At 60.6% G+C, this 17,201-nt stretch overlaps 1 protein-coding gene across 2 annotated transcripts; it reads left to right on the top strand.

Annotated features, from left to right (window-relative positions):
• Positions 1-924: 924 nt before the first annotated feature.
• Positions 925-15,810, top strand: LMNB2 (lamin B2). Of its 2 annotated transcripts, none has more exons than XM_057709701.1 (12): positions 925-1,216; positions 7,045-7,181; positions 10,305-10,461; positions 10,607-10,732; positions 12,522-12,692; positions 12,769-12,894; positions 13,025-13,245; positions 13,352-13,643; positions 13,723-13,830; positions 14,338-14,457; positions 14,641-14,754; positions 15,328-15,810. In XM_057709701.1, exons 1-12 carry the CDS (start codon positions 968-970, stop codon positions 15,367-15,369), a joined length of 1,863 nt encoding a protein of 620 aa, XP_057565684.1. In that variant the 5' UTR covers positions 925-967; the 3' UTR covers positions 15,370-15,810. The 2 variants fall into 2 exon arrangements, with proteins under 2 accessions (XP_057565684.1, XP_057565683.1); XM_057709700.1 differs by having other exon boundaries at positions 925-1,231.
• The last annotated feature ends 1,391 nt before the right edge of the window (positions 15,811-17,201 follow it).

Raw genomic sequence — 17,201 nt, 5'->3', positions numbered from 1 at the left:
CTATATTATTTTCAGGTGTACAAACCAATGATTTGATATTTGTATATATTGAGAAACGATCACCACCGTAAGTCCATCACTACAAACAGTTAAGGGTTTTTTTCTTATGATGAGAATTTTTAAGTTCTACTCTTTCAGCATCTTTCAAATACGCAGTACAGTGTTATTAACTATAATCACCACACTACCCATGACACCCCCATGACATTTATTTTATGACTGGAAATGTGTACTTTTTCACCCACTTCATACCCCCCAACCCCCAGCCACCAATCTGTTCTCTGTATGTGAGCTTGGGCTGTACATCTGAAACTAACATGACATTGTAAATTAACTATATCTCAAAACCAAACCAAACCAAAAACAGAAAAACAAACACACACACACACACAGACACACACACAAGAAAACTGCAAAACTTTTCTTACAGACGTAAAAAGAAATTCAAACAAACAAAATAATTTAAAAGATGACGCAGGCTGGACAGAGCTGCAGGACAGCAATCTCACACATTGTTGAAAAAGTGTAACCTGGTAGACCTCTTCAGACGACAGCTTGACAATATCTATAGGAGCCTGGGGTATTTTTGATGCTGCTTTTTTTTTTTTTTAATAGTCCGCATATCGGTGAGATCACCAAACATATTTCTGAGGTTCCTTCACTCCCCCCGCCACCTTTCCTTTTAACGAGGCTCCAGAGAGGTAGGTGTGTTGTACAAGTGGGGAAACCGAGGCCGGGGAAGAAACCCGGGGTCGCACGCAGCGGCCCCGCCTGGATTCGCAGCCGGGCGCTCTGGCTCCGGGCCCGCGCGGGAAGCGGGGAGGGAGACTACAGCTCCCGGCGTGCGGCGCGCGGCGCCCGTCGGACTACACGTCCCAGGCTGCCCCGCGGCGGCGGCGGCGGCGGCGGCGGCGACGGCGGCGGGCGGCGGGCGGCGGGCGCCATCTTGGTCGGCGGCGCGGATTGAATGAGCCCGCCGAGTCGCGGCCGCCGTTCCGAGCCGCGCGGACCTCGAGCCGCCGCCGCCATGGCCACGCCGCCGCCGAGCCGCGCGGGCGGGCCCGCCACGCCGCTGTCGCCCACGCGCCTGTCGTGGCTGCAGGAGAAGGAGGAGCTGCGCGAGCTGAACGACCGGCTGGCGCACTACATCGATCGCGTCCGCGCGCTCGAGCTGGAGAACGACCGGCTGCAGCTCAAGATCTCCGAGCGCGAGGAGGTGACCACGCGCGAGGTGGGCGCGCGCCGGGGCCTGCTGCGGCGGCCCGGGCTCCCCGGCGGTGGGGGGGGGGGGCGGGGGGCTCCGGGGACGGCCCTGCGGGAGCGGGGCCCTGGGGCGGGCCTGCCCACCGAGGCGTCCCCGGGGGGCTCCGCGGGCCCCGGCCCCTGAGGGTCCCCGGGGAGCTGCGGGGAGCCCTCCCGTGCAAGACGGGCAGACAGGCTCCGGCCCCGCCCACCCACGGCCCCGGGGAGATCTCGGGGTCCCTCGAGTGAGGGCTGCATGCCTGGGCGGACCCCTGCCTCAGGGCCCCCGGGGAGGTTCAGGGGGGCCTGAGGGAGGGGTGGAGGCCAGGGCGGACGCCCACGAGGGATCTCCAGCGGGTTCTGCCCCGCCCCGACCCCGTGCGAGAAGTGGAACCTGGCGCCGGCCCCGCCCCCCCCGGGATCCCAAGGCGATCGGGGGATCCCCTGAGAAAGGCGTGCGGGCTAGGGCGAGTCCTGTCCTCTGGCGGGTCCCCGGGGGACCTGGGGGACCCCGAGTGAGAGGGCACACTGGGGCAGGCCCCCATCCACCGGGGGTCTCCGGGGTGTTTCACGTATCCCAGCGTGTGGGGCTGACCAGTCCCCTGAGGTGTCCCCGTGGGATTATTTTGGGGGTTTGTGCCTGGGGGGCTGATGGGCGTGGCTGTGCCTGGAGTCGGGGAGATGGGGCAGGCCCTGCGCAGCAAGGGATCCGAGGAGATCTAGGGAGCCCCTGAGTGATGGGTTGTGAGCCACGGCGGGCTCCACCCTAAGGGAGTTGTGGGGAGTCTTGGGGGATGTGTCTGGGTGTTCAGGTGCCGTAGGAGAAGACTCGGGGGAGGTTCTTGGGTCTCTGGGGAGACTGGGAGGCTCAGACTCTCTGAGGGGGCTCTGACGAGGGGGGAATGTTTCAGGGGGGCCCCTGAGGGTGAGTCAGTGGTGTCAGTTCTCCTTGGAACTTTACAAGGGTCCCGTCACGAATGCTGGGGAGTTTGGGGATTGGGCAGAGTTGGGCAGTAGGTTCCGTCTCTTACCAGGGCCTGGGGTGGGTGGGGTCAGAGGAGGGGTAACCTGATGTCTCCTGGGTCCCTTGGGCCCCCCTTGGCTGATGGGCAGGAGCCTAGTAGTTTGGTTGCTCCTGCCCAGCCCCGGGAGGGGGTGTGGGGGGTGGGGTGGGGCATGAGGTCTTGGGGAGCCAGCGGGAAGTTTTGCTGCAGCCTGAGGGAGAAGGGGCTGGATGACCTCCGCCCCCTAAGGGGATGTGAGGGCAGGTGTCTTGGGGGTCCTGGGTGGGGTGTGTCCGGACTGGCTGCCAACCTAAGGCCCTCCTTCTCTCCCACGGGCCCCCTCCAGCCCAAGGGCAGGTCCTCAGAATACGGGGGCGGGGTGCCCACCCTGCGGTTTCCCCATCGGCCCCACGGGAGAGTCAGGGCCTGACGCGGGCACTTAGTACTCTCAGCCTTGGCTTCCCGCTCCGGAGAACCGGCCCAGTGACTGCCTTCTGGGAGGAGAGTCTCGGGGAGCTGGGCGCTTGGTCATCTCTGGGAGCCACGTGCCCATTATGTGTCCTCGGGCAAATCACTTAACCTCTCTGGGCTCAGTCTCTCTTCTGTAAAGTGGAAATAATAATGAGTACCTACTTCTGGGCTTGTTTGTGGAACCACAACGAGTTCACGTTTGTTTTTTAGGATAAGAGCAGTGACATAGAGGACTGGCTCCCCCAGGAAGCACCGCGGTTCTGTTGTCCCTGTGGGATGGGCCCGGGGACAGGGATGGGCCCGGAAAGTGTGGCTTGGGTGTCCAGGGAGGCAGAAGACGTGGTGGTTGGTGGAGCTTTATTAGGTTGCCTGGGATTGGATTAAAACTCAGGATCCGAACCCTGCTTTTAATCTGTGACCTTGGGCAGGTCGCTCAGCCTCCCAGAGCCTTGGTTTTGTTGTCTGTACATGGGGCGGGGTGGCCCGACCCAGGGCGTGGCCACCTGCCTAACAGCGCATGCCACCCTCCTAACACAGGCCCGGGTCCCGCCTGCCAGGCTGGTCCGCGCCCAGGGGCATTCACTGGCCTCTTATCCCACCTGTGGGGTGAACCCTCGGCTGACCTTTGAGGTGGTGGCCTGGTGATGTGGGGTGCTGGCCCCCGCTGGGTGGGCGTGGGCCTGAGAGCACGTGCAGGGGCGGGGCCTGGGGACTTGATTGGCCCGTGCCTCTGGGCAGCGGTGTGCCTGCGGACTGTCAGGTGGGGGGGGGGGCCTGCCCCAGGGGAGCCCGAGGGCTGTGTTCAGGACTTGGGGTCACCCAGGTGACAGGTGTGCTCGCAGCAGGAGTGCGGAGTTCCCAGCAGCTTGCTCTCCTGGAGCTTGGGGGCGAGGTGACAGATGCCCCTCCTGGCTGATCAGTGGAGGGGGCCCGAGGTGGGATGGTTGCGTGGGCTGCGGAGGGAGTGACCTGCAAGGGGCCGAGGGCTATAGGTGGGCGGGGTCAGGCAGGGCTCAGGCTGGTGGTGAGCGGGCGCTCGGTGGTGAGCGGGCGCAGTGTCAGGCTCCTAAGAGAGCACTTTACCTGTACAGCAGCTTCTCACCTGGAAGGAATCTGCCCCCAGGGGACACTGGATGATGGCTGGGGACATCTTTGGTTGTCACACCAGGGAGCAGGGGCCAGGGAGGCGGCTCCACCCCCACAGAGCCCAGGACGGCCCCCCACAGAGGACGATCCGGCCCCAAATGCCATGAGTGTCAAGGCCGGCCCTGTGTGGACTCTAGCCTTTCCGCTCAGAAGCCAGACGATGCGTCTTCTGGCCGGGTGAGCGGTGCTGGGGTGAAGAGCTATGTGCAGATGTCGCTGGAGGGTTTTGGGAGGCTGGGGGCTGGCCAGGTTTCTGTTTGAGAAGGATCAGGGGTGCGGTGGGGTGGAAGTGGACCACAGAGGGGGCAGGGTTCTCCAGAGAGCCTCCCCAACCGGATGCTGAGTTCTCCAGGCTTCGCTTTCTCTGCGTACCGCCCAGGTGTCCTGTTGCTTTTGGCGCTCGGAGCAGGGGGTTCCTCAGGTGTACCCAGGGAGCAGGCGCTGAGCCAGGCTCTGGGAGTTTGGGGAGGGCCAGTGTTTGGCTGTGGTCTCAGCCCCACCAGAGATGCAGGCAGGTCCTCACAGGGCAAGTCTGGGACCCCAGGAGAAGGGCACCTTGGGTGGTGTCAACCCTGCTTCCCCCACGGCAGCACGTGCTAACACACGTGCTGGGGTGCCTGAAGCCGGGTGCTTGTGTAGCGCCGGCCGTAAAAGACAGAACAAAAGGCCCGGGCTGTGCCGGGGGCTCCCGCAGGACTGTCCCGAGTGTCACAGTGCAGGGAGGCGCGGGCCTGCCCGGAGAGCACCTGTTCACCCGTCTGAAAGAGCCTTTGTGACACCCGCCATCTGCGCTTCCTGCTTTAGACAGAATTTTCTCCATCGTCCCAGCACCGTAGCTCGGGTTCAGCAGATGTTTTCTGGAAAGGGCTGCAGCTGTTTTCAGCTCTGTGGGCGGACGCTTTCAGGCTGGAGCACTCAGCTTGGCCGTTGTGGGGGGGAAGCTGCCCCAGACAGTACACGGAGGAGCGGGCAGATTGCCTGACAATAAAGCTTTATTGGTACACACTGAAATGTGCATTTCATATGGGTGCCTGTGTCATGAAATATCTTTTTTTTCCCTTTCTCCCAGCTGATTAAGAAGTATAAAAACCATTCTAGTCCCGCAGGCTGGACAAAAACAGGCTGTGGGCTGGAGTTTTGGCCCCTGGGCCTGAGTTTGCAGTCCTGGCTGGAGGGCATCGCCTTACTAGGACACACATGCCCCAAACATCCTGAGAACCTAGCACAGGCACATCTCGTTTCACGGTGCTGCACAGATACTGCATTTTTTACAAATTGGTCTGTGACACCCCTGCCTTGGGCAAGTCTGCCGGCGCCATTTTTTTCCCAAGGATACTCGCTCCCTTTCGGTCTCTGTGTCACATTTTGATCGTTCTTGAGATAACTCAGACTTCTGCATTTGTGTGATGGTATTTGTTATGGTGATCTGTGATCAGTGAGCTTTGATGTTACTATTGCAGAAAGATTACAACTCACTGAGGCTCAGGTGACAGCATTTTTTAGCAATAAAGTGTTTTTAAATAAGTGTTGTACCTTGTTTTTGTAGCCACAAGGCTATTATTGCACAGTCAGTAGACCACAGGATACGGTCAGCATAACGTTTTTGGTTTTGGCGGAGCCACACAGCTTGCGGCTAAAGATGCATGACCAGGGATCAAACCCACACCCTTGGCAGTGAAAGCTCGGAGTCCTGACCCCTGGACCACCAGGAAATTCCCTGAGCATAACTTTTTTTTTTTTTTAATATTTATTTTATTTATTTGGCTGTGCCCGTCTTAGTGGTGGCAGCCAGGCTCCTTAGTTGTGGCAGCTGGGCTCTTTAGTTGTGGCACATGGGCTCCTTAGTTATGACATGCAACCTCTTAGTTGAGGCATGTGGGATCTAGTTCCCTGACCAGGGATAGAACCCAGGCCCCCTGCATTGAGAGTACGGAGTCTTATCCACTGCGCCACCAGGGAAGTCCCTTAACCACTTTGTGGAGGTATAATTCCCATCTCATGCCGTTCACCCAATTAAACTCTTCTCTGGGTTCAGGAGTGTTTAACATATGTAGAGCTGTGCAGCTGTCACCTCTGTCTAACTCCAGAACATTCCATCACCCCAAAGGAAACCCCTTCCGGGGGCGGGGCAAGATAGGGGTAGGGGATTAAGAGGAACGAACATTATATATGAAGTAAATAAGCTACGACGATATACTGTAGAACACAGGGAGTATAGGCAGTATTTTTTAATAACTATAGATAGAGCATAACCTATAAAAATCATGAGTCACTGTGCTGTACGCCTGTAACATATAGTATTGTACATCAACTACACCTCGGAGGAAAAACCAGAATCGCACTAAAAAAAAAAAAAAAAGCCCCGTCTCCATTAGCGGTCACCCCCTCACGCTTCCCCAGCCCCTGACAACCAGGAATCCACTCTCTGTGTCTGTAGATCTGCCTGTTCTGGACGTTTCCCATCCGTGGAGTCACCCCCTGTGTGTCCTCCTGTGTCTGCGTCTCTCTCTGAGCCTCGTGTCCTCAGGGTCCCTCCACGCGGCAGCGTGCGTCAGGGCTTCTCTCCTTTTTCACGACTGAGTGATGCTCCCAGGTGTGGAGGGACCGCGTGCTTATTCATCATCTGTTGGTGGACATTTGGGTTGTTTCCACTTTGGGGCCGTTAGGAGTGACGTGGCTGTGAACGCGTGTGCACGGGTCTTGTGCAGGTGTGTGTTATTTCTCCAGGTAGACGCCTGGGGATGGAACTGCTGGGTCAGTGGTTGCTCTGTTTGTCCATCGGAGGGCCCGCTGGACTGTCCTCCGTGGCGGCTGCTCTGTGTTAATCCCCCCGGCTGTGTGTGGAGGCGCCGATACCTCCCCATCCTCACTGACCCTTGCTACCGTTGTTTCCATGGTAGCCATCCTCGTGGCGGGAGGTGGTGTCTCACTGTCCTGTTGGTTCCAGATATTTGCAAACACGCGCACGGCCCTGTGCCCCTCAGTGTGGGGCAGGGAGGCCGACGGGAGACCTGAGGTGTGTGCCCAGCTGGCGGGTGCGACCTGGTGGCGGCCAGTGGTGGGGGGCAGCGACGTGGGCAGGCTGGGGTGGCCCGGGGCGGGTGGGGCTGAGCCGGTGGGTCAGCAGGAGCCGCGTTGGTGGGAAGGAGGGGCTTCACCTCGGCCTGGCTGTCCCCCCCAGGTGAGCGGCATCAAGACGCTCTACGAGGCGGAGCTGGCCGATGCCCGCCGGGTGCTGGACGAGACGGCCCGGGACCGGGCCCGGCTGCAGATCGAAATGGGGAAGCTGAAGGCTGACCTGGAGGAGGCCAACAAGAGGTGGGGCTGCAGCCCGCACAGTGACGCCTGATCCAGGGCCGCGGGGCCTCCGGGGGGCCAGGCTGTGGGTCCACACTCTGTGCGTGGAGGCGGCGCCCACCTGCGCGGGGCCCCCACCTGGGACAGCGCTCCTGGGAGAGAGGGGCTGCGGGGCGGATGGGGGCCGCCCCGTCCAGCACCTTTAGCCCCAGTGTAGCTTGGCCGAAGGAGGACTCAAGACCCAGGAGCTCTCCTGGGACCGAATCCCCTGGTAGCTGGTAGCCCTGTGCCCCCTCCCCTGCCCCAGAGGAGGGGCACCACAGAGCCCAGCCTCAGCCCTGGCCCACCTTGTGGCACATGCCCTGGGAAGCTGGGGGTGGAGGGCGACCTTCCACTGGGGGCTTTTCTCTTCCCATTGGCGAAGCATGGGCTCCCACCTGCTCCCGAGTAAAAGTGTCAGAGAGTTTGGAGAACAGGGTGGTGCTGGTGGTGCTGGTAGCAGAGGGAACAGTGATTTAAGCTCATTGAGTGTTTAGATGAAGAACCCCGCGGGGAACACTCCCCTCCACCCTCGCGGCGACCCCAGCAGGCCCGACTGGCATCACCGCTGGTTGCGGTGGAAGCTGAGGATGAGGTCTGGGGACTTGTCCACGGTCCCTCGGTGCAGCAGGGACCAGGACCGAGACCTGCACCCAGGCTCCTGAGTCCCTGTTTGTGGTCCCAGTAGCAGCTGACCGTCACCCTCACGTTTGCAGGGTTCTTGTTCTTTTTTTCTAATTAGTAGAGTTTTTTATTATCGTTAATAGAGGTTTTTTTGGTTTCTGTTTTGCTTACTTGTTTTTTGAGCAGTTTTAGGTGTACAGGAAAATGAATGGGAAGTATAGAGTTCCCCAAATCCCCCCTCCAGGGCCGCTGACAGTGAGCCTCTTGTGGTAGTGGGTGTGCTACATTGTTGCAGCCGCTGAGCCAGTGTTAGCACATTCTTATTGGCTGAAGTCTGCATTTGACAGTGGAGCTCTCCCTTGCTGTCCTGCCCTCTCTGGGTTTGGACAAATGTGCACTGACGCGCCCACCATCATCACATCACAGAGCAGTCTCACTGCCCGGAAAATCCCCTGCGCCCCAGCGACTCATCCTGCCCCCAGCTCCTGGGGGTCCTTCCACTGTCCCCGTAGCTCTGCCTTTTCCAGGATGTCCTGGAGTTGGAATCACTGTGTGTCGCCTTCTCAGACTGTCTTCTGTCACTCAGTGATGCGTTTCCGGTTCCTGCCTGGAACACAACAGAGAGCCCAGAGACAGACCCGCATGGTATAGTCACCTGGTGTTTGACAAAGCAGCAAAGGCCATCTGTGCACTTTTTAAACAGCCAGGTAGACTGGATATCCCATCAATCTATTACGTTTTTTTGTTTGTTTTGTTTTGGGGGTTTTTTGGCTGCACCATGTGACTTGTGGGATCTTAGTTCCCTGACCAAGGATTGAACCCACGCCCTCAGCAGTGAAAGCGCGGAGTCCTAACCAGTGAATTCCCAATTTATTATGGTTTTGAATTAAAAAGTGACGTGTGCTTCTTGGAGAAGATTAAGAGAATTCTGGAGTCAGCACTGCGTCCCGCCCCTAGGCACCCCCCCCCCCCCCCCGTGGCGTCCTCACGGATTCTGAAACCTTCCAGACACCTTTAACCTGCATGCTGCTCCTTGTCTCAGCCAAGAAGTCACCTTTCTCTCTGCTTATCAGAGTCATAACTGCTCCCTGGCGAGAAAGCAGGTAATGCGTTTAATTTAGAAAGAAGAATGAGAGTCCACCCAGGAGGTGAGCCTCCACCCAGACAGGACCGCCGAGGCCAATCTGGTGCATTTCCTTTCCAAGATTTTACATATATACTCAAAGTGGGCTGCTGTTGGACAGCACAGGCTTTCCCGAGCGGAGCCTCGTCATCAATGGCACTTGTGTCGTGATGCCGTCCAGCCCGGGGCCGTGTCCCAGGCTCCCGCCACAGCTTCAGTGACCGGTGTGCCTGCCGTCGGGCGCCCGGGCCGGTGGCTCTTGCTTTGGCCCCTGCCCTGGGAGGAAGGCTTCCTGGCTGTGGGCACTCCCCTCCGCAGCTGCTTCGCCCCACGGCCTTGCTTCCCGCCCGTGGGCTCAGAGCCCTTGCAGACAGCTGTGGGTGGCACGTGACCCTGAACAAGGTGAGCCTCCTGACAGGTTACAGCCAGTGCTTTTCCTCTCCTACCACATGTATCGCAAAAACCCTGTGGTGGTGGAAATGCTGGCGGCCACGTGGAGGACCTAACAGGCCAGGTTCTCCCACCTAATCCTCCAGTTATTAGGCTTCCAGGGAAGGAATCTGCTTTAGCACCTTGAAGCTGTTAAGAAGTGGGTCCTTAAGCCAGTGAGGGCCGCCAGGGATGCTGCCCCAGCCCCCATAGTGCCCACGGGGGAGACCCTGGCTGTCCCCACTGTTGCCAGGCAGGGCCCAGTTTCAGTTCATTGGTGGGGAAGTGGGTACGCTTTCAACCCCAAGAAGATTTAGAGCAATATTCAGAAATGTTTACCCTATTAAGAGTTGTGTGTTTTAAAAAGGTCTGCTTGGCATCTTAAATATTTCACGTTGGAGATGATTGTCTATGAGAAGCTGGGCAAGCCCACCTGAAATAGCTTAAGTTTATAAACGAGATCAACTTTTCAGAGGCTGGGGTTTTAATTTGTTACTTTAATAAATGATACATAGGAAATTCCCTGGTGGTCCAGTGGTTAGAACGCCACGCTTTCCCTGCCGAGAGTGCGGATTCGATCCCTGGTTGGGGAACTACGATCCCACAAGCCGCGTGACATGGCCAAAAAAATAATAATAAAAATAATAATAGATAATACATTAAAAAAAATCAAGAGTTCTCTAAATGATTCCTCTTGTGCCCAAAAGTCTCAGAAAAGGACATGAAAACCCATGTCTTGAAGGTTATTTTGAGCGGCTGGCGGGTCCCCTGTGGTGCAGAGCGGGTTTGAAGCACGGGTACCTTTGGTGCCAGCAGGTGAGGCTCCGGTGTTGAGAGTGAGGGTAGGTCAGGGCCCAGGGCCCAGAGGCTGACATGAACTTGGCCTTGGGCATCCGGGCTGCCTGCTAACTTCCCCTCCTGACTTTCAGCGCCAAGAAGAGAGAGGGCGAACTCACGGTGGCCCAGGGCCGCGTCAGGGACCTGGAGTCCGTGTTCCACCGGAGTGAGGCAGAGCTGGCCGCTGCGCTCAGCGACAAGCGCGCCCTGGAGAACGATGTGGCCGAGCTGCGGGCCCAGTTGGCCAAGGTAGCCGCGGGCGGGGTGCAGGCTGCAGGCCCTCGGCCCCGGCCTCTCCCTGGGGGGCTTCGTGGGTGTAAGGGAATCCCCGCGCCCCGAGGACCGTGTGCTGCAGCAGACAGAGCGTCCCCAGCAGCCTGTCCCACGTCTCCAGGCGGAGGATGGGCACGCGGTGGCCAAAACACAGCTGGAGCAGGAGACGCTGATGCGCGTGGACCTGGAGAACCGCTGTCAGAGCCTGCAGGAGGAGCTGGCCTTCCGCAGGGACGTCTTCGAGGAGGTGGGCCCCCCTCGCCCCCGGCGGGGCCTCTCCCTGCCCCACGTCCCCCGAGCCCCCCTCCATCATCCCCTGCCGTCTTCTCTGTCTCTCCTCTGCACATCTGTGTCTCTTACAAGGACACTTGTCCTTGGACTTAGGGCCACCCGGATCATCCAGGGTGGTCTTGAGACCCTTCACTTAATCACATCTGCAAAGACCCTCTGTCCAGGAAGGTCACACGCGCAGCTTCTGGGGATCAGCACGTGGGCATACGTTTTGGAGGGCCGTGGTTCAGCCCCCTGCAGACCCCTCCCCTCCTCCTCATCGCTGGGTCCCCACTCCTGGTGTGGCCCAGCCTGGTCCCGCGGGCCCTCCCGCCTCATCACCGCCCATCGTGCTGTCACGGCCAGAATGGAACCCTGGGCCTGGTGCGTCCCACGCTTACTGCCCCGACGTCACTGCCCCGGCGGCGCGGGGGAGATGCCCGTGCAGCTGCGGAGCGGCGTCTGGCTGCGGCCCTGGCCAGGCCCCACTCCAGCCCGAGCCGCGGGCAGTGTCCCGCGGGAGCTCACATCTGTCGGGCGTCCTGTGAGGAGGCTGACGGGGGTGGGGAGTCCCGGAGGCGGCCCAGGGTAGGGTGGGTGTGCAGGCCACGGTTCCACCACGCTCCTCAGTTCTTTGTAAATGTGGTTGGCTTCCTTTAGAAACATTCCTGTTGTTCCACAGACTGATGCCAGTGATGAGTGACTGGTGTCTGTGGAGTGAGCTTCGTCAGGTGGAGCTTCCCTTCCCCAGAGCCCGAGGCCCTGAGCTCTGGCCCTTGACCCCACCGCTGTCCGACCCCGGACCACAGGCACCTCGGATGGGCTCCATCAGAAATTCTTTTTGTTCGTTTTAAATATTTATTTATTTGGTTGTGCTGGGTCTTAGTTGCAGTATGCGGGCTCCTTAGTTGTGGCTCGAGGGTTCCTTAGTTGCCGCTTGTGAACTCTTCATTGTGGCACGCATGCGGGATCTCGTTCCCCGACCAGGGATCAAACCCGGGCCCCCTGCACTGGGAGCGCGGAGTCTTAACCACTGCGCCACCAGGGATGTCCCAGGAATTCTTTCTTTTAGTAACAGCTTTATTGAACTATTCCCATGCCAGAAAGCTTTCAAAGTTTTCAATTTAGACTGGATTTTGGTCCATGCATAGAGTTGTGCAGTCATCACCTAATTCTGGAACATTCCATCACCCCCAGGGGAAGCTGTACGCATTATCACCACTAGCACCCCAGGTTGTTTTCCTGTAACAGAAATTTAAAGTATACAGTTAACTTAGTGAAATGTGATGCACTTACAGGACTGTGCAGCCCCCATCAGCAGGAGCCCCGCCCCCACCAGCAGTCCCCGCCCCCTCCGCCCCAGCCCCTGGCAACCGGGAGCCCCCTCTCTGTGTCTGGGGAGCTGCCTGTTCTGGACGTTTCCCATCCGTGGAGCCACACCCTGCGTGTCGTCCTGTGTCTGCGTCTCTCCCTGAGCCTCGTGTCCTCGGGGTCCGTCCGTGTGGCAGCGCGCGTCAGGGCTTCTCTCCTAGCGGAGCGATGCTCCCGGGTGTGGAGGGCCACGAGTGTTGATCCGCCCTCCTCTGGGGGACGCCGGGCGGCCCTCTTCAGTGGTTGTGACCTGTGCTGTGGGGGCGTGAACAGGTGGCCCGGCCCCTCCCCAGCGCGCCCCTGTTGGCGCAGCTTCGTGTCCTCGCCCCGGCCCCGGGTGGGTCGGGGACACTGGTGACAGGGCCGGGGCGGTGAGCGCGCGGCTGTGTCCCCAGGAGGTGCGCGAGACGCGGCGGCGGCACGAGCGGCGCCTGGTGGAGGTGGACAGCAGCCGGCAGCAGGAGTACGACTTCAAGATGGCCCAGGCGCTGGACGAGCTGCGGGCGCAGCACGACGAGCAAGTGCGGCTGTACCGCCTGGAGCTGGAGCAGACCTACCAGGCCAAGGTGCGCGCGGCCCCGCGCCCCCCGCCCCGCGCGCCCTGCCCCGCCACGCGCCTCACGCCCGCCCGTGTCCCCGCAGCTGGACAACGCCAAGCTGAGCTCCGACCAGAACGACAAGGCCGCCAGCGCCGCCCGGGAGGAGCTGAAGGAGGCCCGCATGCGGGTCGAGTCCCTCAGCTACCAGCTCTCCGGCCTCCAGAAGCAGGTGCCTCGCCAGAGCCCCGCCCCCCGCCCCCTCCTCGGTCCCCCTGTTCCTTCCCTCCCGCCATCGGTGCGGGGAAGAGGCCCGGGGCTGGTCGGGCTTCTCCGCGTGACGTGCGTGGACCCCGCCCCAGGCGAGCGCCGCCGAGGACCGGATCCGCGAGCTGGAGGAGACCGTGTCCGGGGAGCAGGACAAGTTCCGGAAGATGCTGGACGCCAAGGAGCGGGAGATGACGGAGATGCGGGACGTGATGCAGCAGCAGCTGGCCGAGTACCAGGAGCTGCTGGACGTCAAGCTGGCCCTGGACATGGAGATCAGCGCCTACCGCAAGCTCCTCGAGGGCGAGGAGGAGAGGTGGGCGCGGCGGGGGCGGGGCGAGCACGCGGTCCGCCCCCCTCCCCCGGTGCCGTCCTGGGCCCGGCCAGCCGGCCCCGCGGTGACCCCGCGCCTCCGCCCCCAGGCTGAAGCTGTCCCCCAGCCTGTCGTCGCGCATCACCGTCTCGCGCGCCGCGTCGAGCAGCAGCGGCAGCAGCGTGTCCGTGTCCGGGCGCGCGGGTCGCACCAAGCGGAAGCGGCTGCAGGTGGAGGAGCCGCCGGGCACCGGCTCGAGCGGTCTCGGCTCTGGCGGCGGCGGCTCTGGCGGCGGCGGCAGCTTCCGCCTGGCCCAGCAGGCCTCGGCCTCGGGCAGCGTCAGCATCGAGGAGATCGACCTGGAGGGCAAGTTCGTTCAGCTGAAGAACAGCTCGGACAAGGTGAGGCCCCCGCCCCACCCGCGCGGAGGCCCGCTGGGGCTCCGAGGAGCCGTGGGCCAACGCCCGTCCCCTTTGCCAGGACCAGTCTCTGGGCAACTGGAGGATCAAGAGGCAGATCCTAGAAGGGGAGGAGATCGCCTACAAGTTCACGCCCAAGTACGTGCTGCGAGCAGGCCAGACTGTCACGGTAGGTGGCTGCGAGGGGCGGGCTGGGGGCAGGGAGAGGGCCGGCAGTGGGAGGAGTGGGCAGGATAGGAAGTGAGGTGCGGCCGGGATGGGGGGCCCGGCGTCACGAGGGTGGAGCCCCGGCGCTGACAACAGCCTCCTGCTGTCATGGAGCACCGCCTGTGTGCTGGCCTGTCTTCCTCAGGGCTTCCCCGGAGCCCTTGGGGGAGGGCCTAAGTGATGTGCCTGCGGTCCACGGCTGTTTGGTAACAGTCTCGGACCATGGGCTCTAGGGCTTCCAATGCTAGCCTGGCCAATCTGCCTGGATGAAAGCCCTTGGCCACTGTGAACCTCAGTTTCTTCTTCCATACCCTGGTGGTTATCATTCCTAGCCAGGACCCAGTAGGGCCAGAAGCGTTAAATACCCAGAGCATTGAGGAACCTATGATATTCAATAGAGGACTAGCTGGTGGCCCGTGCCACTGGAACCAGAGCCAACATTAACCAGGAGGCCCTCCTGTGTCCCCAGGTGTGGGCAGCCGGAGCAGGCGTGGCTCACAGCCCCCCGTCCACGCTCGTGTGGAAAAGCCAGAACAGCTGGGGCACGGGCGAGAGCTTCCGGACTGTCCTGATCAACGCTGACGGGGAGGTGAGCGCCTCCTCCCGCCTCGGTTCTGGGGTCCCTCCTGGGGCGGGGCCTTGGCCGGCAGGGCAAGTGAGCGCAGTCTGGGCCTGGTCCCGGGCATCTGAGCTTCCTGACCGCCTCCCCTGCCGGCTGGACCCCCCCGGCGCCAGGGGTGACTGTCTGCAGCTCTCATCTGGTCTCGCACAGGAAGTGGCCATGAGAACTGTGAAGCAGTCCTCGGTGGTGCGGGAGGCCGAGAACGGGGAGGAGGGCGAGGACGAGGCTGCGGAGTTTGGAGAGGAGGACCTTTTCCATCAGCAGGTAGAGGCTCTCGGAGGGCGGCACACCCCCCCCACGTTCACCCGGCTGGCCCAGGCGCCACCCTGCGGAGCCCACAGCCAGAGACAGGCCACGGGGCCAGCTGCCCGAGGGCTTGCCTGTTGTGAGGACCTCAGGCTCCTGGTCCAGGGACCCTGGGAGCAGGATGTTCAAAGCCGATTGCATCTGAAAGTGACTCTGGTACATCCCCGAGGGGTCTCAGCAAACCCCTTATTACCACGTTTGCTCTGGACTGGGCTGCTGGTGACTTAATAGCTTTGAGGGGAAGATGGGGAGCCACACTGACTGACATGTACGTGCAGGACTCCTGGGTCTGAAACAATTGTACCGTGGCCTGTAGCTCAGAACAGAGACGAGGGAGACGTGGAAGGTTCTGAAACAGGGACTGTTGAGGCCAGGCTCATCTTTTTGGGAGCTGAGCTTCTCATGGTGGCTGTGGCTCAGGCCCTGGCCCAGTGCAGCCCCTGCTGGCGGGGGCGGGGGTCCACCAGGTACCTGCCTGGCCAGGGGGATGTGCTCCTGGGCTCACCTCACTGCTGCCGTCCTTCCTTCCAGGGGGACCCAAGGACCACCTCTAGAGGCTGCCGCGTCATGTGAACCGAACACGCCGGTCACCCGTCTTTCTTTACCCAGAGCCACTGAAAACTATTTTTATATCATTGGCTTCTTTAGTCCTCGGTACATTTCTAGAGAATTTTTAAGCAAACTGCCAGAGCGTGGGGGTGGGTCTCTGCTGATCTTTCCTATCGGTGGGTTTCCCTGGACCCTGCATCACCGCTGTCCGGACTGTTTAGGTGCCCCATTTCACCTTTCAGTTGAGTTCCAAGCCCAGGAGCCGAGTGGCTCGTGGGCTTTGGGCTGAGAGTCTGGGGGGGGCCGTCCACTGCCTTGATCTCTGTGGCAGCCGCGGGTCAGGGCAGGAGAGGAGGCCTGAGGTGGACAGAACGGAACTGCGTAGGAATCCGATAGCTGTTTGTTTTACTAAGCTTTTAAAAAACCAAAATCAGAATCCAGGTTCCGACCTGGGGCGGGGGGGGGGGGGCCGGGGGCGGGGGTGCCCTGTGAAGTTTCGGTGGCTCAGCCTGGCGAGCACCGGGCACCTGAACGAGGGAACCGCAGGCTTCTACCGTCAGGCCTGGGCTTCAGGGTTTGTCACAGTTCCTGCTCTGCCCACGTGGGGTGGGCCTCCTGGTTCCCTCTCTGCCTACTGGAGCCTCACGTTTCTGGAACTTTCTGCAGTTGAGTTCCTCACCTTACGGGGACGGTTCCATTCCAAGACTTGTCCCCAGGTAAACCTCAAGGGGACGCGTGTGACAACCTCGGAAACAAACGCCTTGGGCCCCATGCAGCACAATGTCCTTGTGGAACCACCACTTCCTGCCCTCCCGTCGGAGGAGGGTAACTTCAGGCTGGGCCGTCCAGTCCTCCGACTCTGCCTCGTGCAGGGCGCACGCCGACTCCTGTGTGTTCTGGGCACGTGCTGATGACCTGCCTTCCTCTGTAATTTCTTGCCGAAATGGTGTTTCTGAGACAGACCTGCCAGCGCCAGCTGACCCCCATGGGACGGCTCCCCATCACGGTCCAGCTTCTGGTTGCCCAGAGACCCCCTCCCCACATCAGCTTAGCTTTGACGCCCCGCCACGTAGATACACAGAAGTTATTTTTTTAATGGATATTTATTTTTTTACATCTGTCAGTACACAGATTACCGGGATCCCAACTCAGGGGCTCACGCATGCCAGGCTCACCAGGACAGTTCCCCAAGGGGGTGGCATCAGGGGGCCTGTCTCTGTGGGCTCTGAGCCCCCAGACGGCAAACTTCCTTCCAAAAGTGCAGCTCAAGTCTTAAAGACGCAATACTGAGCCATGGAGGCAGGCTGGCCCCCGACAGGCCTGGCTCCGGGCAGCCTGAGCGCCGGCCCCTCGGGGTTCACCCCAGGTCGGAGCAGCCCGCCCGCCTCCTTTCCCTAGCAATTGCTCATGGCAGGGAGGGCCCCAGGCCATAAAATGCCAGTGGTGGACAAAACCCGGCTGCTGCTGAGTCTGGAAGCCCCTGGCTTCAAGTCCTGGCACTTTTCCATGGCTACCTGAGTCCTTGGGCAATGGGCTGTGCTTCCCCTGTGGAGGGGTACGTGTCTCACCACAAGTCCTCAGGGACAACGGCCCCTGGAAGGCGTTTCCTGCCCTGACAACGCACCACCCCCACCCCACCCTGTGAGCTTCCCCAGGAGTGCTTCCAGGCCCCCAAGGCCGCAGGCCGTCTCCCTTCTGGCATAGCAGGAGCTGAGCACATCATGAGGGTCTGGAAAGCCAGATGAGGTGCTGGGAGGGTGGGTCTTGGTGGCCCTCGGACGAGTGCAAACTGCACTGGCTACATCCTTGGGAATCTCTGGGGATCGAAGCTCTCTTGGAGTTGGGGTCTGAGTTGT

This window comes from Hippopotamus amphibius, chromosome 15 (genome assembly GCF_030028045.1).
Source record: "Hippopotamus amphibius kiboko isolate mHipAmp2 chromosome 15, mHipAmp2.hap2, whole genome shotgun sequence".
In the NCBI taxonomy this organism is placed as follows: Eukaryota; Metazoa; Chordata; class Mammalia; order Artiodactyla; family Hippopotamidae; genus Hippopotamus; species Hippopotamus amphibius.
This window is presented reverse-complemented; position numbering and strand designations above follow the sequence as displayed.